The sequence below is a fragment of the Euprymna scolopes genome, chromosome 12 (genome assembly GCF_053919585.1).
Source record: "Euprymna scolopes isolate OS-2025 chromosome 12, ASM5391958v1, whole genome shotgun sequence".
Lineage (NCBI taxonomy): Eukaryota > Metazoa > Mollusca > Cephalopoda > Sepiida > Sepiolidae > Euprymna > Euprymna scolopes.
The window spans coordinates 150,080,428-150,103,785 of NC_136493.1; the positions used below are offsets into that span (position 1 = coordinate 150,080,428).

A 23,358-nucleotide genomic window follows, 5' to 3' on the forward strand; every position below is an offset into this window, starting at 1 on the left:
AATCTATTAGTCCTCGTAAGGCTATGCTGGCTTCATAGAAAATCAAATTCATAAACGATCCACAGCTGTATGTATATCCTACTTATGGGAAGATGACATACAGTGCCCAGCATTCCTAAATGGTCACTCATATGGTACTGGCCGGCTCCATGTTGCTTAACTTTGGTGATCTAGCAAGAAATAGTGTGTCAACATGATTATGCTGAAGCATAAATAAAATGGATATTTTCTAATCCATTTTTTTTTTCAGAATAAATATACCCCAAATTTATATTTACTTTATATATATATATATAATCTTTATTTGAATAGAAAAATTTTAAAATAATGAGAAATAAATGAACCATAATCGAATGTTAAAAAAATAAATAATATATCAGTCGATTAAAAAATCATAAAGTGTAATATAACCAGAGGGGAAAAAAAAAGTGAACATTCCGAACTCTGTTCACTTTTTTTTTTTTTCCTCTGTTTATATTACACTTTGTGATTTTTGAATCGACTGATATATTATTTATTTTTTTAACATTCGATTATGGTTCATTTATTTCTCATCTATATATATAAAAGGCAAAATGTGTGTGATCATTTCGTGTATGTCTTCAAAAGGCTTCTTTCGCATGCGCTCCCGGGGTTGTTACTATCGCTTAAAACTGTGTATATAGGTCCTATATCATAATATCTAGGAATTAGGAAAGTGCGTAGCATATAGATTTATTTACGTCGATTTTTACAAAATTATTGTTATTTTGGCTTCTCGCGTGTTGATTGGGCTTTTTAGTATAAATAAAATGAAACTAAACTCAAACGGACTTGTTCGCGGCAATGCGCCGGGAACAGACGCTTACGCTGCGTGACTTGTATTTGACCTTCTTAATTAGGTCAAATGGAAGCAGCAAAGTTAACTTTTATTACGCACGCCTGTTTTTATAGTTATAGTTAGATAAATAAATTCAAACACGTCTACGCTGTATGTCATGGTGGCCCAATGGTAACATCGCACGTTTTTTTTTTCACACATTAATTTCCAACTCAAGGGTACGAGTTCGATTCTCATACTCACCTACCAAAACATTTTTTTATTATTATTTAACCCCCCACCCCCACCCGGGAGTTTTGATTTACCTCAAGACACCCGGGCATAGCCGGGTACCCCCCCCCGCTAGTTTATATATATATATATATATATATCCTATAACCCTAACCAGAACGGTAATACATCTATAACCCTAATCAGAACAATAGTACATCTGTAGTTTGCATGAACCCTAATCCTAACCAGAATGGTAATACATTTATAGTCCTAAACCCTAACAGCAATATTCAAGTGACAGCAAGATTCAAATGTCAGTTCTGGAAGGAACAAGTGTGGAGAATCCCAAGGAGAATTCTCCATCGATACAAACTGTAATTGATTAAATTAAAATGAAATGAAATTTGCATATTTAATTTTTAAGAATTAAAATAAAATTTGGGGATTTTGTCTAGCATTTGAGTTATGTTAACTACGGTGTTGTGCTAAACATGTTCCTATCAACTGTCAGGATAATTGTGCTATACCTACATCTGGTTCAACTGGAATTGTGTTGTTTAATGGCCTATGTTAACAATTTCACATAACTATCAAATGGAGCTTCACAAAATATTTTACCACAACGCATTGTTCAGTAATAAAATGTTCATGGAGATTTCAAAGTTGATTCTTATTTGGATTTATATCGAATGAAAAATTTGTTTTTTTCATTTGATACGTTTGTTATTGGAACAATGTTGGGAAAAATATAAGTGAACTAACGATGCTTTTTAATGTGTTTTCTTGGCTTATATCTTTTATTTTTAACCTTTTTTCAAGAAATGTTAAACGTTTCTGAATTCTTTAGATATGGATGATTTGTAGTGTTTGGATTATTTGAAATACTGTTATTATCTGGAGTGTTATTTTCATGAAATACTGTTATTATTTGGAGTGTTATTTTCATGAAATACTGTTATTATCTGGGGTGTTATTTTCATGAAAAACTGTTATCTGGAGTGTTATTTTCATGAAATACTGTTATTATCTGGAGTGTTATTTTCATGAAATACTGCTATTATCTGGAGTGTTATTTTCATGAAAAACTGCTATTATCTGGAGTGTTATTTTCATGAAATACTGCTATTATCTGGAGTGTTATTTTCATGAAATACTGCTATTATCTGGAGTGTTATTTTCATGAAATACTGCTATTATCTGGAGTGTTATTTTCATGAAATACTGTTATTATCTGGAGTGTTATTTTCATGAAATACTGTTATTATCTGGAGTGTTATTTTCATGAAATACTGCTATTATCTGGAGTGTTATTTTCATGAAATACTGTTATTATCTGGAGTGTTATTTTCATGAAATACTGCTATTATCTGGAGTGTTATTTTCATGAAATACTGTTATTATCTGGAGTGTTATTTTCATGAAATACTGCTATTATCTGGAGTGTTATTTTCATGAAATACTGCTATTATCTGGAGTGTTATTTTCATGAAATACTGTTATTATCTGGAGTGTTATTTTCATGAAATACTGCTATTATCTGGAGTGTTATTTTCATGAAATACTGTTATTATCTGGAGTGTTATTTTCATGAAATACTGTTATTATCTGGAGTGTTATTTTCATGAAATACTGTTATTATCTGGAGTGTTATTTTCATGAAATACTGCTATTATCTGGAGTGTTATTTTCATGAAATACTGCTATTATCTGGAGTGTTATTTTCATGAAATACTGCTATTATCTGGAGTGTTATTTTCATGAAATACTGCTATTATCTGGAGTGTTATTTTCATGAAATACTGTTATTATCTGGAGTGTTATTTTCATGAAATACTGTTATTATCTGGAGTGTTATTTTCATGAAATACTGTTATTATCTGGAGTGTTATTTTCATGAAATACTGCTATTATCTGGAGTGTTATTTTCATGAAAAACTGCTATTATCTGGAGTGTTATTTTCATGAAATACTGCTATTATCTGGAGTGTTATTTTCATGAAATACTGTTATTATCTGGAGTGTTATTTTCATGAAATACTGTTATTATCTGGAGTGTTATTTTCATGAAATACTGTTATTATCTGGAGTGTTATTTTCATGAAATACTGCTATTATCTGGAGTGTTATTTTCATGAAATACTGCTATTATCTGGAGTGTTATTTTCATGAAATACTGTTATTATCTGGAGTGTTATTTTCATGAAATACTGTTATTATCTGGAGTGTTATTTTCATGAAATACTGCTATTATCTGGAGTGTTATTTTCATGAAATACTGTTATTATCTGGAGTGTTATTTTCATGAAATACTGTTATTATCTGGAGTGTTATTTTCATGAAATACTGCTATTATCTGGAGTGTTATTTTCATGAAATACTGTTATTATCTGGAGTGTTATTTTCATGAAATACTGTTATTATCTGGAGTGTTATTTTCATGAAATACTGCTATTATCTGGAGTGTTATTTTCATGAAATACTGTTATTATCTGGAGTGTTATTTTCATGAAATACTGCTATTATCTGGAGTGTTATTTTCATGAAATACTGTTATTATCTGGAGTGTTATTTTCATGAAATACTGTTATTATCTGGAGTGTTATTTTCATGAAATACTGCTATTATCTGGAGTGTTATTTTCATGAAATACTGTTATTATCTGGAGTGTTATTTTCATGAAATACTGTTATTATCTGGAGTGTTATTTTCATGAAATACTGCTATTATCTGGAGTGTTATTTTCATGAAATACTGTTATTATCTGGAGTGTTATTTTCATGAAATACTGTTATTATCTGGAGTGTTATTTTCATGAAATACTGCTATTATCTGGAGTGTTATTTTCATGAAATACTGTTATTATCTGGAGTGTTATTTTCATGAAATACTGTTATTATCTGGAGTGTTATTTTCATGAAATACTGTTATTATCTGGAGTGTTATTTTCATGAAATACTGTTATTATCTGGAGTGTTATTTTCATGAAATACTGTTATTATCTGGAGTGTTATTTTCATGAAATACTGCTATTATCTGGAGTGTTATTTTCATGAAATACTGTTATTATCTGGAGTGTTATTTTCATGAAATACTGTTATTATCTGGAGTGTTATTTTCATGAAATACTGCTATTATCTGGAGTGTTATTTTCATGAAATACTGTTATTATCTGCAGTGTTATTTTCATGAAATACTGTTATTATCTGGAGTGTTATTTTCATGAAATACTGCTATTATCTGGAGTGTTATTTTCATGAAATACTGTTATTATCTGGAGTGTTATTTTCATGAAATACTGTTATTATCTGGAGTGTTATTTTCATGAAATACTGTTATTATCTGGAGTGTTATTTTCATGAAATACTGCTATTATCTGGAGTGTTATTTTCATGAAATACTGTTATTATCTGGAGTGTTATTTTCATGAAATACTGTTATTATCTGGAGTGTTATTTTCATGAAATACTGCTATTATCTGGAGTGTTATTTTCATGAAATACTGTTATTATCTGGAGTGTTATTTTCATGAAATACTGTTATTATCTGGAGTGTTATTTTCATGAAATACTGTTATTATCTGGAGTGTTATTTTCATGAAATACTGCTATTATCTGGAGTGTTATTTTCATGAAATACTGTTATTATCTGGAGTGTTATTTTCATGAAATACTGTTATTATCTGGAGTGTTATTTTCATGAAATACTGTTATTATCTGGAGTGTTATTTTCATGAAATACTGCTATTATCTGGAGTGTTATTTTCATGAAATACTGCTATTATCTGGAGTGTTATTTTCATGAAATACTGTTATTATCTGGAGTGTTATTTTCATGAAATACTGTTATTATCTGGAGTGTTATTTTCATGAAATACTGCTATTATCTGGAGTGTTATTTTCATGAAATACTGTTATTATCTGGAGTGTTATTTTCATGAAATACTGTTATTATCTGGAGTGTTATTTTCATGAAATACTGTTATTATCTGGAGTGTTATTTTCATGAAATACTGTTATTATCTGGAGTGTTATTTTCATGAAATACTGCTATTATCTGGAGTGTTATTTTCATGAAATACTGTTATTATCTGGAGTGTTATTTTCATGAAATACTGTTATTATCTGGAGTGTTATTTTCATGAAATACTGTTATTATCTGGAGTGTTATTTTCATGAAATACTGCTATTATCTGGAGTGTTATTTTCATGAAATACTGCTATTATCTGGAGTGTTATTTTCATGAAAAACTGCTATTATCTGGAGTGTTATTTTCATGAAATACTGCTATTATCTGGAGTGTTATTTTCATGAAATACTGCTATTATCTGGAGTGTTATTTTCATGAAATACTGCTATTATCTGGAGTGTTATTTTCATGAAATACTGCTATTATCTGGAGTGTTATTTTCATGAAATACTGTTATTATCTGGAGTGTTATTTTCATGAAATACTGTTATTATCTGGAGTGTTATTTTCATGAAATACTGCTATTATCTGGAGTGTTATTTTCATGAAATACTGCTATTATCTGGAGTGTTATTTTCATGAAATACTGTTATTATCTGGAGTGTTATTTTCATGAAATACTGCTATTATCTGGAGTGTTATTTTCATGAAATACTGTTATTATCTGGAGTGTTATTTTCATGAAATACTGCTATTATCTGGAGTGTTATTTTCATGAAATACTGTTATTATCTGGAGTGTTATTTTCATGAAATACTGTTATTATCTGGAGTGTTATTTTCATGAAATACTGTTATTATCTGGAGTGTTATTTTCATGAAATACTGTTATTATCTGGAGTGTTATTTTCATGAAATACTGCTATTATCTGGAGTGTTATTTTCATGAAATACTGTTATTATCTGGAGTGTTATTTTCATGAAATACTGTTATTATCTGGAGTGTTATTTTCATGAAATACTGCTATTATCTGGAGTGTTATTTTCATGAAATACTGTTATTATCTGGAGTGTTATTTTCATGAAATACTGTTATTATCTGGAGTGTTATTTTCATGAAATACTGTTATTATCTGGAGTGTTATTTTCATGAAATACTGTTATTATCTGGAGTGTTATTTTCATGAAATACTGTTATTATCTGGAGTGTTATTTTCATGAAATACTGCTATTATCTGGAGTGTTATTTTCATGAAATACTGTTATTATCTGGAGTGTTATTTTCATGAAATACTGTTATTATCTGGAGTGTTATTTTCATGAAATACTGTTATTATCTGGAGTGTTATTTTCATGAGGCTCTGACCTTCTCCAAACGCATCTTGTTGAACTCAGGAATTTTTCTGTTGAACTTGAAGGACTTTGCACAGGACTTTGTTCGACAAGAACCCGTGGCATAACGGATAAAGTACTAAGTAAAAATTAAGTTTTAAGTGACAGTCTTCTGGAGGTTGAAAGTTAAATCCTCAGTGCGGGCGACATTTGAAGTGCAATTATGAATTGCTTAACAGTTCTTCCTATTCATGGCTGATGGAACAAGAACTTGCTACCCTTGTGGATTAAATAAAGTGTTCTGTTTGAAATTCTATACAGATTCCGGTGTTTGAGAGAAAGATTCTTGAGTTCATCAGAAAGATTTTTGAGTCTACAAGATATACCTGAAGAAGGTCGGAGGTTACATCAGCCAAAAAATTATGAGAATAATGTTCAAGATAAGAACAGTTGTTTGAATAAAACAAACAATACAAATTACGTGATTGAATTATTCGATCTTGGTGGTATGTATTATTGAATGTTGGTAGAAGTCTGCGCTCTTATTATGATTACAGTAGAACCCTGGGATACAGTTTTTTTCAGGCTACGATGTTTTTCCGGACCCGGGTTACAGTATTTGCCCCGCCTTATGGTGTTATTTATAATGTTATTTGATTATACACATGTGTATTATATACTGTACTGCATTTTGTTACTAATTTGTAATATGTACTATATAAAATTTTGCTTATGGCCCCTGTCACGTGGTGATTTCACATTACGATCCCAACCTCAGAACGGATTAATGCCGTATCTCGGGGTTCTACTGTATTATAAAGGAAAAAAAATACATTAGTGATAACGCTAAGAGTTAGCCTCTTCGTATTTGTGTTCAACCATAAAATTGCAAACATTACTTTTTTCTTCTTCTTCTTCTTCCACGGCGTTGTCATCATTAGACATGCGTCGCATACTCGTCACCGTTTCCTGCATGCAGTCGGGTGTTGGCGTAATATCAACTACATTGTCACTATGTATAACAGCACGCTGTTCTCTAACGGCAAGACTTTGTATCGGTTCAGAAGCGGGGGACTCACTTCGACTTGTATTGTCTGTGAAGACGCTCTCTTCATCCGAACCTAGTACGTCTAGCACGGCACCTTCCGACGAGGACTTTGTCACACAAGTACCTGAAGTCTTTGCTTTGATAGGTTGATGATGCTGGTGTTCTTGTAGATGACTTTCGCACTTGACGCCTTCTCCTCCTCCTCCTTCACCTCCACCATCACCTCCTCCACAGCTGCTGCTACTGCCTTCGTTAAGGTTGCCCGTATCATTTTTATGATTTCTGTTATTGCTGCTCCCTCTCCTAGCAACACTTCCTCCTCCCCCATCTCCTCCTTCTCCTCCGGTTCTTCCGTTGGTGCTACCACTTGGTGGCCCAAGAAACCAGTCTGAACGCTGCCGTAATCGTTCCATTTGCCGACGCTTCACAGAGTTATAACGACTTAAGCATCGAGTCTTGTAGTCTACTCTTATATCATTCAGGTTATCCTCCAAAGATTTTGGACGCTGAAAAAGAAAAAAAGAAAGCAAAATTAGTTAAATTCTTTGTATATATAAAATTAGTTAAATTTTATGTATATATAAAATTAGTTAAATTCTATGTATATATAAAATTAGTTAAATTCTATGTATATATAAAATTAGTTAAATTCTATGTATATATAAAAGTTTGTGTGTTATAGAAATTAATATGTTAGCAGAACATTTCAATGAGGGTTAAATTTTTTAAGGAATCCAAAGACACCACTGAAAATTTACTTCAATTCTATCTAGGGTCACTAGATCAATTATCAGTTAGGTCCATAAAATAACTTACATATATTCATATATAAAAAAACAAAATTTCTTTTTTAAATAGATTTTTCTCTCCTTTCTATATAATACATGAGACCTTCTTTTGTAGAGTAGTACCCTATTAAGGGTCCTCCATTGCCATTATTATTATACTAATAGAATAGACTCTTTGTGATAGCTCCATTTCATAAAATAGGGATATGGTCAGGTGTAAAATGTGAGAGTGCAGAAAGACTTGCCTTGCTAAAATCTGGAGATGGTATTGTTGAAACCTCTGGGGCAGATGCCGTCGTATCATTGGCTACGAGTTGTGCCTCATCACAGGCTCTAGACTCCCGATTCGATGCTGGCCAATTCGGCCCTACAGACTCGGATCGGCCGTTTCCTCCTTCGGATCGAGCTGATCTTCTTTCACCAACATTTTCATCGGATTGATAATGCACTTGGGGGTGCGACGAACCATAAAACTCCTCCTCAGTAATTGCTAAGAAAATTAAAAAAAGGCAAAATTTAAAATTAAAAAAAAGGCAAAATTTAAAAATAAAAAAAGACAAAATAAAAAAAGGCAAAATTTAAAAATAAAAAAGGCAAAATTTAAAAATAAAAAAGGCAAAATTTAAAAATAAAAAAGGCAACATTTAAAAATAAAAACGGCAAAATTTAAAAATAAAAAAGGCAAAATTTAAAAATAAAAAAAGGCAAAATTTAAAAATAAAAAAGGCAAAATTTAAATAAAAAAAGAAGGCAAAATTTAAAAATAAAAAAGGCAAAATTTAAAAATAAAAAAAGGCAAAATTTAAAAATAAAAAAAGGCAAAATTTAAAAATAAAAAAAGGCAAAATTTAAAAATAAAAAAAGGCAAAATTTAAATTAAAAAAAAGGCAAAATTTAAATTAAAAAAAAAGGCAAAATTTAAATTAAAAAAAGGCAAAATTTAAATTAAAAAAAAGGAAAAATTTTAAAATAAAAGAAGGCAAAATTTAAAATAAAAAAAGGCAAAATTTAAAAATAAAAAAGGCAAAATTTAAAAATAAAAAAAGGCAAAATTTAAAAATAAAAAAAAGGCAAAATTTAAAAATAAAAAAAGGCAAAATTTAAAAATAAAAAAAGGCAAAATTTAAAAATAAAAAAGAAGGCAAAATTTAAAAATAAAAAAGAAGGCAAAATTTAAAAATAAAAAAAAAGGCAAAAAAGTGTTCTTATTTGCAGCATACAATTGTTTCAGCCAACCATCAAAATATCTGTAAAGTTCCAAATATATGAGGCATTTTATTTTCTAATGAGACCATCCTCAGTGCACCTAATAAAAAAATAAGCCTTCTACACAGGGAAAAAGCCGTGTTGTAAAAATATTGGTTTAAGTTTGTTTTATCAATATACTTTAACTTGATTTATCTATAAAAGTGAGAATAATGTGTGAATGTATGTGTCTCAACCTATATACTCAACAAATTTTTTATGTACATACTTGAAATTTGGTATATAGGATATTCAGACATGTGGAAAACTTTGGAATCGGCTTTTCGTCAGGAAAAAAAAACTGCTAAGGGATAAAATTTGAAAAATTGTTATGTGTGTGGGGGGGGTCAGATTTTTATCTGTTTTTCAATTGTTTTATGAATGCACATGAATGAATCATTCACATGACAGATTCATTATGTTAAAAATCAGTAAGTTTGAAAACCTTTTAAAGATTGTGTCAAGCTGGCCTAATGGTTATCGTACTTGACTCACTGTCTTTAGGTTTTTGTTTTGATATCAGTTTGAGTATTTTTTTTTTTTTACTTACAAGAAATGGACTGTTTAGAAAAAACATAATACTCTCATGCACGTGTCCCAGTTTTTTTTCTTGTTTCATTTTTTTTTTTTTTTTTTTTTTTTTTTTTTTAAGGAATTTAATGTTACGATTAATAACTATGGTATTTCTGTTTATAACAAATAAGAATTCTGGATTAATTAAAATAAAATATTTATATGTATTTTACGACTGGGCAATGCGAGGTGGCCTGCTAGTATATATATATTGAGAGCATTACAAGGGTCGCTGCGAGAAAGGTGGGCTCTCTCTACCGTGCTAGAAAGTTATTTATGCCTGAAAGTATCCTGTACCTCTACAAGGCCACCATTCGCCCATGTATGGAGTATTGTCACTCCTGGACAGGGTTCGAAAGAGAGTCACTAACCTGATAGGTCCTGAACTGTCATCCAAGCTTTAACCTCTGTCCCATCGATGAAATGTTGCATCCCTCTGCCTGTTTTACAAGTATTTTAATGGTGGATGCTCTGACGAACTACAAGCATCTTGTACCCCTCCCGACAAACCCGACAATCAGCAAAATCCCACCCCTACACAGTAGAGATCCCTAAATGTAAGAAGGCCTTCTACTTTAATAGTTTCTTCCCCAGAACTGTAGACTCTGGAAGTCCCTTCTGGGTTCCTGTTTTCCTAACTGTTCTAACATGCAGAAGTTCAAGTGCAATGTGAACAGACATCTTGCTGCTCAACTCCCTACATAGTATCCCTATAACTTATGTCCCTGATAGTAGCCTCCTACATCAAAGTGGCACTGTGCTTTGTTTGGGATGAAAATGGAATAAATAAAACAAGTGTAATGTTACACAGCAACTTTCTTACATTATCAAGTCAATAAAGGTTACAGAAAGAGGAAGAAGAGAGAAACCTCTTTTATATAAAAATCTGCTGTGATTTTTTATCAGCGATAGAACAGTTGTTTATATTTAATTGTTGCTTTCCTATTTTTGTTTTGCTTCGCTCTTTTTTTTTCCATGGACACATATAAATATTTGAATATTTAATAGATAAATTAAAAATAAAATTATATATATATATATATAGAGAGAGAGAGATTAATAATAACACTATATATCACTCGGTGTTTCCTAATCGTAAAATATGTATAAATATTATATTTTAATCCATGCAAAAACTGAGACATGTGCATGTGAGTATTGTGTCTTTTTCTAAACAATTCATTTCTTGTAAGTAAAAACAAAAAACAAAAAAAAAACTCAAACTGAAATTGAAACCAAAACCTAACGACAGTGAATCAAGTAAGATAACCACTAGGCCAGCATGACACCATATATACCAAATTTCAAATCTGTAGATCAAAAATTCGTTGGGTATATTAGGTTGAGAAGTGTCCTCACACAAAAACATTTTCACTTATATATTTAATCAAGTTCAATTATATTGATAGAATGAATTTAAAAGTAATATTTTTTCCAAAAGTACAGAATAAAAAAAAAAATACAGGGTAGACACGCTTAAAGTTTTCAATTCTCCATCACCTCAGCAATCGAAGTAGCAAGATGATGTCGGTCACTGCTGCTGCTATTTATACTTTGGATTTTGTTTGGACGAATTTGATTTTTGTTTGGTTTTATTATTAGTCAGTTCTGAAGATGAGCAGGGAAACATGAATGAATTTGTGCAAACCGTTTTAATGTTTTTATAAAGTCTGGATGTGTGAGGGTTAGAAAGTGTGTGTGTGTGTGTGTGTGTGTGTGTGTGTGTGTGTGTGTGTGTGTGTGTGTGTGTGTGTGTGTGTGTGTGTTTTATGCATTTACATGAATTATATTAAGTTCTTCCGATGTGTAAGTTTTCTTCTTTTTTTTTTTTTTTGCTAATTAATTTGATTTTGATTTCTTTTAGAACAATTTAATATTTAGTCCTGCCATCGAAATGCTGGTTAATTCACATAGGTTATATATATATATATATATATAATGTTAGTGTCCTGGCAAGGCCACAGGGGAGACAACCAAGCAAAAAAAAAATCCTAAGCAAAATTCATCCCAAAGTAGTAAAACTAAAGCTGACCTGCTAGGCCATTATATATACATATACAAATGAAGGCAAATTTGGGCATATTTTATTGGTTTGAAAATATAGGTTATTTTTTTAACAATTGTCATACAATTTTAACCATAGAATAGTATTATAATCTTCAAAAAGCCTTCAAATTTTTATGTATTTTCGTCCCATAGAACCAAAGATGTGAGCATTTCAATATTCAATTTGGCTACGAGTATATATATATATATATATATATAATCACCTTTTTTGGCAATTTTATAAGTTCCAAATCTCAGCAACTATTGATCAGAATTAAACACACAAAGGCTTGTTGGAAAGCTAATGACCTGAAATGTGTAGTTGGCTATGTGACATTTGCCCTTAAGGTCGCACATTAAGGAATCATCCATCATACAGAGCCTATTTTTAGCACATTTATACAGCTATAAAATATTTCAATCATAGTCATTTGATTTCCTAGTTTTGCATATGAATTACAAAATATCTGATATTTCCCCAAAAACTCTGGCCTTGATAGAAGGGAGACTAAAACTTGCTGCTATGGTTTCAAATGATCTGAAATAACAGCACGGGGAGAGTTGATTCCAAATATTTCTCATATGTTATATCTCTCCTCTTTAGTTTCATACATAAAGTAAATTTCACAGTGTATAAGGATTATTTGATACTGGAGATATTCATAATCGTATCTTATTTCCTAAAGAGGAAAGATATAACAATATGAGAAATATTTGGAATCAAGTCTCTCCTTGCTGTTATTTTTAGATCATTTGAAACGATAGCAGCAAGTTTTAGTCTCCCTTCCATCAAGGCCAGAGGTTTGGGGAAAATATCAGATATAATTATAAATAATTATTTTTTATACCTATAAACACTAGTGTTCCATGCTTTCGCAAATGTATTTGAACCCATCCACAAAGCCATTTTTGACTCTATTAGCAAGGAACATTACCCCTGGGCCACCATCAACCGCCACGAGAATTGAGGGAAATATAACATTTATAAAGTCAAGTACAGACATAACATTATTAAGATGATCTACGTACAGTGATCAAGCAATCGAAAATCATGATCTCACACAAAGCGAACCGCCCTTTATTTCCCAGGCAGCCAACAAACATAGCAACAAAAACAAAACAAATATCGCATAACTCAGTATTTTTTCTTGGAGGAGGAGGGTCACCAATTTAGTACTGCGATTTTCCCAGAGTTGGACTTGTAAAATCTCGCAAGATGACTTTAAATGTTAAACATCTGCTAGCTTTGTCAGCTGACTATTGCTTGGCAAAGTTCACTGCTTGAAATGTTGGAACCCAACATTTTAAATAGCATTTCATTCACAAGTTTGTTGTAAACACAAGGCAAAACTTTTGCATTTATTTATATCAGAGGTCTCCAAAGTTTTCAAATAGGGGGTCAATATTACTGACTTTTTTTAAAGTTACGCGGACCAAAATGAAAAAGAAAAAAGTACCTAGATGTGTTTTATACTGTTTTGCTTATTAGTTTTACTTTTTAATAAAACTCGTTCTTTAAAACCTCATTCTTTTAGTCATTTTTTGAACAAATAGAAAAACCGCTACAATGTTTTCACTGATTTCCATTTTTTCAATCTTTCATGAATATTTTTACGTTTTCCATAAGAGCTCTGTGGGGCAGATTAAAGACTTTGGTGAATTTGGCCCGCAGGCCGTAGTTTGGAGACCTCTGATTTATATGAATAGATATTAACATTGACATTTATTTATATAAACAAAATATTAACATTTTGGTAACTTTGATACAAATTTTTCTTGTAAACAAGACATCATTAAGAAATGAAAAGAAAGATGAAAGCAATTCGATAGAGTGATGGTTTGTTTGTGCTCTTTATTTTTTTAACTTAAATTTTTTTTATTGAATTTAAAAGCAATACAAAAACAATAATAAAAAAAAAACAGGAGGAAGTGCCAAGTTACCTTCTGCATATTCTACATATGACAGTCAGCTTCTCCTTTATGTTCAAACATGTTTTCCTCACATGTACACACGCATATACACATCCTCATACACACACACACATGTACGCACATATACGCGCACAAGTACGCACACATGCCAAATGTCACTTCCCCTGAAAGGAATTCTAGACATGCGCAGTCAGAACACTCACTCCGATATAAAAGTCCACAACACTATTCAACTTCCTCTTTCTTCCCTTTTGCCTGGTTTCGTCAACCAGGCAAGTTCGGCGTCCATAGCTCTTGGCTTGAAGACTTTTCCACGTGGACGACTGCTATCATGAACGCACAGTTTTGCTGAGGCAAACACTCCCTTTCTATTTTCCTTTCTACGTGCGGGACGGCCATTTCTTGCCCTCGACTTCATCCCTTTCTTTTCCACACATGTAGTCGTCAACGCCTGAATGAACACGTGTTACACCTAAACCATTTTATTTTCAACAGAAAATAAACAACATGTTTATTTCATCCCGCAATTGATTTATTGTTTCCTTCATTCCATTCGTTTCATTATTTTCTTTTGTAGCGAGTTAGGATATTTATACTCTGGTCCGCAACAGTTAGAACTCCTGCTTATTAATTATGTCTTGAATACTTTTTTGTAGTTAGTTTAATTTAAATTACCTCCTCTAAAAAAAAAAAAAATCAGCAAATATTTTAAGAAAGGTTTGACAATTCATTTTTTTTTTAATATATAAATTAACGAACAAGATGACCCTGGATTGAATGATGATCAATCAATGTTTAACACTCCCATATTTTTGTCATCAAAATCAATGGAATAACCCACTTGTCGATCAAATCAACTGATTGATTGTTTTAATTAGGAATCCATTGCAATGCACCTAGATGAAGCTTCACATGCCTTTCACAATAACTAAGTCCACAATATATTGCACTGTAGAAAATCTACTGTTAATTTTATAAAATTATTTTTTATATAATGGCTTGCATTAAAGTTTAAAATGCAAAAGTCAAGTATCATGCTTCAATTGTGTTCTAAACAGAAAAATTCATTTCAAACGCTCCTGTTATATCAAAGAACCTACTGTTGATTTCATATGCCTGACATTACTGCTTGTGTGATAATGATTTGAATTTAACTTTAAAATGTCATGTATCATTGTGAAATTGTGTATTAAACAGAAACATTCATTTCAGATGCACCCTTGTCATATCAAAGAATCTACTGTTGATTTTATATGTTGGACCTTTCGGCTTGTGTGGTAATAAAAACTTCTCAAATGCACTTGTGATGTTAGGCTGTGTAAGGTGTTAACTTTGATCAAAATCGATTGTTTCTTCTTTCATCGGATTATTTCGATTATCAATACTTATCGAAGATATTCCTATACAAAACCTATCTAAGAACATTGCCAGGCACATAAAATACCTTTGTTTGAAATTTCATAAAACTCGACTCAGCCGTTTCCAAGTCCATAAGAGAACAAACACAATACATTCTATATAATAGTAGAGATAACTGTTAATAGCGACAAAACTATTGCATATACATAGTAAAAATAGGACAATTACAAATAAATAACAACAAGCATTAATTTATTATGAACTGTTTAAAAATAATTATGTAAATGAAACCATAGAAAAGAAAAAAATGTAGGAAGAATGTAGAAAAAGAAATGGAGGCACTAGCCAGAAATGAAATCTGTAAATGAAAAACCAAAAATTCTTTGCCAAACAGAATACAGAAGAGGGGGAAACTGTGGGAAGACAAATAAAAGAGATATGTGAAGGAATAAATAAAACAAGAAAGAGAGGATGGTGGGGTAAAAAAAAATAAGAGAGCAGAGAGAATGCCAAAAAGAGATTATAACATATTTATTGTTTAAATTAAGAAATGAATTTGACACCCATTTCTGTGAGGCTAGATGAAAGAAAGCAAGAATTGAAGTGAAAAAGAAGACAAAAAAATAACTAAAAAGGTGCAATTAATTACATTGTAGTTTTTTCTTTCTTTCTTTTTTATTTAATAAAAGGAAAAACAAAGTAATTTTATTATTTAACAGAAGAGGAAGAAGAAAAAGAAATATTGAAAATAGCTGTGAGTGCTGCTGGAAAGGTATGGGAGGATGGGAGAAGAAGAAATAAAGGAACCCAACAAAAAGGGGCAAAATTCCCTCACCAACTAAACTGCAGTCAGCAACAGATAACAGCTGTAGTCTTTAACCTATACACAAACACACGTTATATACACACACGTAAGCATATACACACGCAAGCTCATATATATATATATATATATATGAGATGTTTCTCGCATGCCTTTCTAGCTAGGGATTTCCCCTTCCTTCCTTCTCTTCAAAAAATGCTCCATTGCCAAAAGTGTGCTTATTCATAAAGTCCGAAGAAATGCTGGTTTTGAAAATTTTCAAATGATATAATGCTTGAAATTGTCGAACTGGACATGAAAACAATTGTAACGTAAATTGAAATACACTTTTTGTTGCCACCAACACCTTGTTTTGAAGTCTTGTTTTTGCTTACACAGTATATATATATATATATATATATTAGTATATTTAGGCAGTATTTTTTCTTTTATGCACGTTTCATTAAATAGCACAGACAACTATTGCTTGTTTTTCTTGTAATCCTCCTTTTCTCTTTGTCGGACCATTTTCCAAACGTTTTTTCCGAGTGAAAAAAGAAATTTCCCATAATCACGAACGTTTTCGACCTCCATTGGTCATCCTCAGACGAGTAGTAAAAAATGAAATTGAAAACTTGAAAATAACGAGATGAAATGAAAAGACGATTAAAATCGCTTAAAATCATTGAAATACTCAAAAGCACTTGAGCGTGCCCTCCGTTTCATTTTGCGTCTGGTTAATCATTGGTTTATTAATGTGGATTAACAATGCCTCAAAGATTGGGAGGCGCACCTTGCAATATGAGACAGTTAAAATGGCCGTGTTTTTATTAATATGTCTCTAAACTCATTTTTAAGGGTGTGGTGTGCTATGAGGTGCTGACAGATTGAACTATTTAGGGAAGACAGGTGGCATGTAAAACGACGGGAGATGCTGGTTCGAGTCATGCCAATGTACGAATTATTTTTGGAGACGCATTCTCCTATGGGACATTTAAAGATGTACACGGCCTTTCTAGTTTTCAGCATACTGCCATCAGATGTAGGGTTATTTTTTATTAGTAATTGGCTAGTTTTAAATTTTTGTAATAAATAATAAATCTTATTTTAGAGTTTTTTTTCCATGGTTACGACATATTTGTGTACGATATCTATTATTATTTTTTCATTTAATTTGTAATTCTCATGCATCAATAATAAATGTCAATGTTATTATCGCTCCTATCGTTATTATTATTCTTATTATTAATGGTAGTTAAAAAGTGTCTAATCTGCTGGTCAACTATGTAGTTTGGGAAGCCGTTATTAATTAAAGTTTGTTTTACGTTCAAAAGTGATTTATAGAATATTTTAGTGGAGGAATTACGTTTAGTTCTGTAGATGAGATTTTTTACGACATCTATCAGGGCATTCGCTTTTGTAATTAAGAAGACATGATTCCTTACTGGTAGGTTTTTTGTATGGGTACGTAGTAAATTTATCGGTGTCGACTTTTATTTCTATATCGAGGAAGGGGATACTAGTGCTTATATTTGTTTTATATGTGAAATTTAGTATAGAATTATTTTTAAGAGCGGGTTTAATGTTTATTAATTCGTCTAGGTTTTCCGTTAATAAGAGTATATCATCTACGTACCTGACGTAGATAGATAGTTTTGATATTATATTGAAAACTTTGGTTTCTAGGTTGGTCATGTGGAATTCGGAAAACAATATATATATATATATATATATATATATATATATATATATATATATATATATATATATATGGTGGAACGATAAAATTGTCGCCCAAGAAAAGAAGACCTGATTTCATTTCCATTTGATGAAAACCGTTTTTTTTTGTTTTTTTGTTGCAAACCATTTACTAGTTGGCCAGTTGTGTACAAATCCCAAGAGCAATAGAAGCCTTTTATCATGTCTGAAAGTGACACAATGTTCAGTGAGTGAGATCAGAGATGTGCTGCTGTACAACTCATGCACTCTACTGATCCAAATTATGACAACAGGACCATTGCCAACACCCTCAAAATGCATATCCGGACGGTTCAATGCTTGAGGGCACACCTCAACAAAGTTTCCAGCCACGGTTATGGTCTTTGGTGTAGTTTCAAGTGAGGGCCACCTCACATCTTCGAAGTCGGCTTGAAAGTCAACACCAAAATGTACCTGAATGCGCTGAAGAGTGTGTTGATCCCCTAGTGCAATCAGGTGGCCGCTGGCAGACTCTGGGTGTGGCAGCAGAACTCTGTGCTGGAAAACAAGTCCAAAAAGACCCAGACTTGGCTTTAGAAGGAGTACTACAGCTTTGTATCCTTCTCTTACTGCCCCTCTCCTTTCCCCCGACCTGAACCCGCTGAACTACTTTGATTAGTCATACGTTGAGAACATCACCAACATGACTTCCTACAATACCAAAACCAGCCTGATCACTGTCATCTGCCAAGCATTCACCAAGCTCCCGCCGGCACTTGTGGAAAAGGCATGATCCCAGTTCTGGACCTGTATTGAGGGGGTGATTGAGGCTGAAGGTGGCTACATCGAATAGATGTCAGCTCTACTACATAATCAAGTTACCTGAATTGATTTTTTTCAATAAAAGTTTTAAAATAAATCTGTAGTGCTGTTTTCTTTAGGGTGACAATTTTATCGTTCCACCCTGTGTACCTACACACACAAAAAATATATACACATATACACATAAATATATACACACATACATAAAAAACGTCCATATACTACTAGGGGTTCACTGTTTATCAATGTCCAAAGGTCACCCGAGGCTAGGGATTAATGAATGTCAGATGACCTGTGAAACAACACCGTGGTAATTATTAATGGTGGAAATTTGAGTAGAATTTTATTATTTATAAAAGGATGGCTCAACAGGAACTTGTTTGCATTGGACTTGAAAATGACCATGATATAGTCAGCTGAGAAGCAGCTCCACGATATTGTGTTCCACAGACGGGTAGTTCTAGGAAAGAAACTTTGCTCACAAAGTTTTCATTAAGTTTTAGGTACAACAAAAGAAATTATTGATAGCGGTTGTAAATGTTTCACAATATACATGTATACATATAAGCACACAACTAATGTTATTTTGTGAAATTTTAAAAATTGAACTGAAATAGCATTTAACATGAAACATTAATTCTCTATAACTCTTAAACTAATGAACCAATCATTATGAATTTTGAAACAGGGCTATTAGGCCTAAAGGTGGGTAATATAGGCTATATTTATTTAAATTTAGTTTTAGGCAAAGGGAACAAATAGGGAGTGAAAGCCTTTTGCGAAAATTAATATATCTCTGATTTGTGTGAAATTTGAATAAACGAGTATTGGACATTAATAAATATTCCCTGAATTCCAATTTCTTATGAACAAAATTTAAGTTTAATCCGTAAATGTTAGACATTTTCTGGATTCAAAGTCATAAGATAGATTTTAATCCAAAATAAAATAAGAATTCTAAACATATGATTTAGTATCATGTATATATAATGTGTTGTGCATTTCTTGAAATTTGAAATATAAGCTTTTGTCGTTTATTTGTTATATGCTCTGTAATTACATCGAGCTTCATCAATTGAAGGATTTGTATAAATGAAAGGTGAAATATAATTGAAAACGAAACACATTTCCACACACACACACACACACACTGATTTTAATCTTCGAAAAAGACATAAAAATGGGTGCAAAACTGTTCTGTTTTGAGAATAAATAGGTTAGGTATGTGTATATGGTTATATATTCATATGTAAAGGATTCACTCCTAAACTAATTAACTGATCGTTATAGATTTTGAAACACAGCTGCTAGGAGTAACAGGCTGTGAAGTGGGCTATATTTAATTGAGATTAGTTTTCTATAAAGGGCTAAAAAGGGGCAAAAGACCTTTGCAAAAATTCAAATGCCTCAGATTTTTGTGAAATTTTAACAATAGGTCATTAAATATCAATATTCCTCATATTTCAGATTTTTTTAAAATGTTTTAAATGTTTAGCTATGGGGCACAATCTCCCATTTAAAAATTGAAGTATTTCAAATTTCTATTGAATTTGATCCATAGTTTAATATTAGCCACCACATAAGCAGGATTTCCTAAATTTAAATTTTTCTTAAACTTCTTAAGCTTAAGACTTAATTTTTTTTAGATATGTTCTACAATCAAAATTATGTAATAAGGATTCTATATATTATATTTTGATTTTAATTTATGTAAGGGCACATAAAAGTGATACAAAACTATTCTGTTCAAGGAATTCATTTTTATCCGTCCTGGGACGAGTATTCTTTTAGCACGCGCGCGCACACACACACACACACACACCACTTTGAAAGTTTTTGGCAAGACGTCTTATTAGTATTTTACCCCTTTTTACAGACTATATACTAACCACTACAATTACAAATGTCTTGTCTTGCTTACCGGGATTGTAAAGTGGGGATGGGGGAGGCGAGTGTTGAGTTTAAAAAAAAAGGGGGGGGGGTCGTTTTTCTTTCCCACGCATGATAGACACAGCCATAATAAGAAAGAAAAAAAAAAGGTTTGCAACAAACGAACGTTGCCACAGCAAGAGTATCTCATACATTTCACTAATAAATCTAACCATCCTTTTATTTTCTCACGACCGCATTGTTTCGTTGAACGCTAAGAAAAACTTTGCCAACTATTATGAAGGAGAGAGAGAGAGAGACCCTTTAATTGAAATTCCTGCTTAAACAAATCTAGAAAGAGGCTCACTAAGGAAGAATGATAACTGAAGTTTGTAAACTGCTATTGGCGACATAAATTATTTTGAAGGAAATTAATAAAAAAACAATTTTTCCTTTATCCACTCATTTGTGAAGGATTTGCAGTTATAAGCAATTAAATTCTGTAATTATTTTGTTTTGTTTTTTACATAGGCATCACCACTTATCAAGGCTCAGAGACCACTCGAGGATAAGGGTTAAGAGTGTCAATTGGACAATATAGTAATCGTTAGTAATGGAAATTTTTTTTTTTTTTTTTTTACATAGGCATCACCACATTATCAAGGCCCAGAGGCCACTCAAGGATAAGGGTTAAAGAGTGTACAGTAGAAATTGGTCAATATAGTAATCATTAGTAATGAAAATTTGGTAAATTTAATAACTTATATGGAACGGCTCATCAAGAACTTATTTACTTTAGACTTGAACACAACCATATTGTAGTCAGCCGGAAAGCAGGAAAACGGAAGACAATTCCACAGGCGTGCAGTTCTAAGAAAGAAGCTTTGTTCATGGAATCTACGTTTAGGTTTAGGCACAGATAAAGAGTGGGGGAAATTATTGATAGTGTTTACAGCTAGACGAGTGTTTCTTGTGAAAGTTTGGCGAGGGGGGAACCATAGATTGAAGCTCAGTTGAACACTTTCCATGAAAATAACGATACATCAGAGACAAACTCGCAACATCTCTTCTGTGAGATAGAGGTTGCAAAGAGGAGAAAAGGACATCTCCTACGAGGCTACGAAGTCTATTTTGAACTCTATCAAGGCAGGACAAGTCCTTTCTAGCAGCTCCTGCCCAGATGTGGCAACAGTATTCCATCCTTGGACGTACCTGGCTCTTATATAGATAGAGAATAGCATCAGCAGTGAGATATCTACTGGATCGATAGAAAGATCCCACCATTTTTCCAGCGGCCTTGGCAACAGATTTGATATATGTGTTCCATTTAAGATCAGGAGTAATGGTCAAGCCCAGAAGCTTGTCAAAACTTGAGGCCTCCTGAAGACGAGAGCCATTCATTTCAATTGATGACAAATGTGAATTAGAATGTTGATGATGTAAAGAGAGAAGCTTGGTTTTAGATGCATTAAAAGTAACCAGCCACTCCTTTCCCCATTGTACTACGTGCTCAAGATCAGAGGAGAGAGAATTGGAGAGAACTTGGTCGTTTAATTCGGTAAATTTGTTAACTTAAGTGGAACGGCTCATCAAGAACTTGTTTATGTTGGACTTGAAGACAACCATATTGTAGTCAGTTGGAAAGCAGGAAAACGGAAGACAATTCCACAGGCGTGCAGTTCTAAGAAAGAAGCTTTGTTCATGGAATCTACATTTAGGTTTAGGCACAGAAAAAGAGTAGGGGGAATTATTGATAGTGTTTTTAGCTAGACGAGTGTTTCTTGTGAAAGTTTCGTGAGGAGGGGCCATAGATTGAAGCTCAGTCGAGCACTTGCCATGAGAATAACAATAAAGCAGAGACAAACTCGCAACATCTCTTCTGTGAGATAGAGGTTGTAGGGAAGAGAAAAGGACATCTCCTACGAGGTTATGAAGTCTATTTTGAACTCTATCAAGGCAGGACAAGTCCTTTCTAGCAGCTCCTGCCCAAATGTGGCAACAGTACTTTATCCTTGAACGTACCTGGCTCTTATATAGATAGCAGTGAGATATCTACTGGATCGATAGAAGGATACCACCATTTTCCAGCGGCCTTGACAACGGATTTAATGTATGTGTTCCGTTTAAGATCAGGACTCAAGGTAAAGCCCAGAAGCTTGTCAAAACATGAGGCCTCCCCAAGACGAGAGCCATTCATTTCAATTGATACCAGATGAGGATGAAAGCATTGATGACATAAAGATAAATGCTTGGTTTTAGATGCATTAAAAGTAACTAGCCACTCCTTTCCCCATTCTACCACGTGCTCAAGATCAGAGGAGAGAGAATCGGAGAGAACTTGGTCGTTTACGATCTTAGATGTGCTACCATAAATGGTAGTGTCATCAGCATAAATGTCTACGAATGATGTAAGGATGTGATTTGGAAGATCATTAATGTAGATCAGAAAAAGAGTTACGCACAGGATGGACCCCTGAGGGACTCCAGCATTAATACTGTGAGCTTTTAATTTTTGCCCATCAACTACTACTCTTATGAACCTATCAGAGAGAAATGATTTAATAATTGAGAAGACATTTCCAGCTATACCATAGCTGAAGATCTTGTGAAGTAAACCTTTATGCCACACCCTATCAAAGGCCTTTGATATGTCAAGAGCAATTGTCCTAGAAAAGTTGCCTCTGTCGAGAGATTCGCTAATCTTATGAGATATAACTGTAAGCACATCTGCTGTAGATCTATCAGAACAGAAACCATATTGTGTGTCACTAAGAAGATTATTTTTGCTGAGATGGTTGATTACTTTTCTATTTAACACAGATTCCAGCAACTTACTTATGACGCACAAGAGACTTATTGGCCTGTACTGAGAGGGAGATGAGCGATCACCTGAATTCTTAAATAC

The 23,358-nt window shown here is 32.5% G+C and overlaps 2 protein-coding genes across 9 annotated transcripts in view; one reads left to right on the forward strand and one right to left on the reverse strand.

Annotated features, from left to right (window-relative positions):
- Window positions 1–23,358, forward strand: part of LOC145291545 (uncharacterized) — an 84,155-nt gene that overhangs the window by 54,556 nt on the left and 6,241 nt on the right. The window lies entirely within an intron of this gene.
- Window positions 1–23,358, reverse strand: part of LOC145291542 (uncharacterized) — a 459,128-nt gene that overhangs the window by 30,642 nt on the left and 405,128 nt on the right. For 6 of the 8 annotated variants that reach the window (XM_080137547.1, XM_080137549.1, XM_080137550.1 and 3 more), the window contains 2 exons: window positions 8,353–8,597; window positions 7,171–7,825 (listed from right to left, as the gene is read on the reverse strand). In XM_080137547.1, the coding sequence (XP_079993673.1) occupies window positions 7,171–7,825; window positions 8,353–8,597 (900 nt within the window). The remainder of the gene's footprint in view (window positions 1–7,170; window positions 7,826–8,352; window positions 8,598–23,358) is intronic. The other 2 variants (XM_080137554.1, XM_080137553.1) reach the window with 2 other exon arrangements.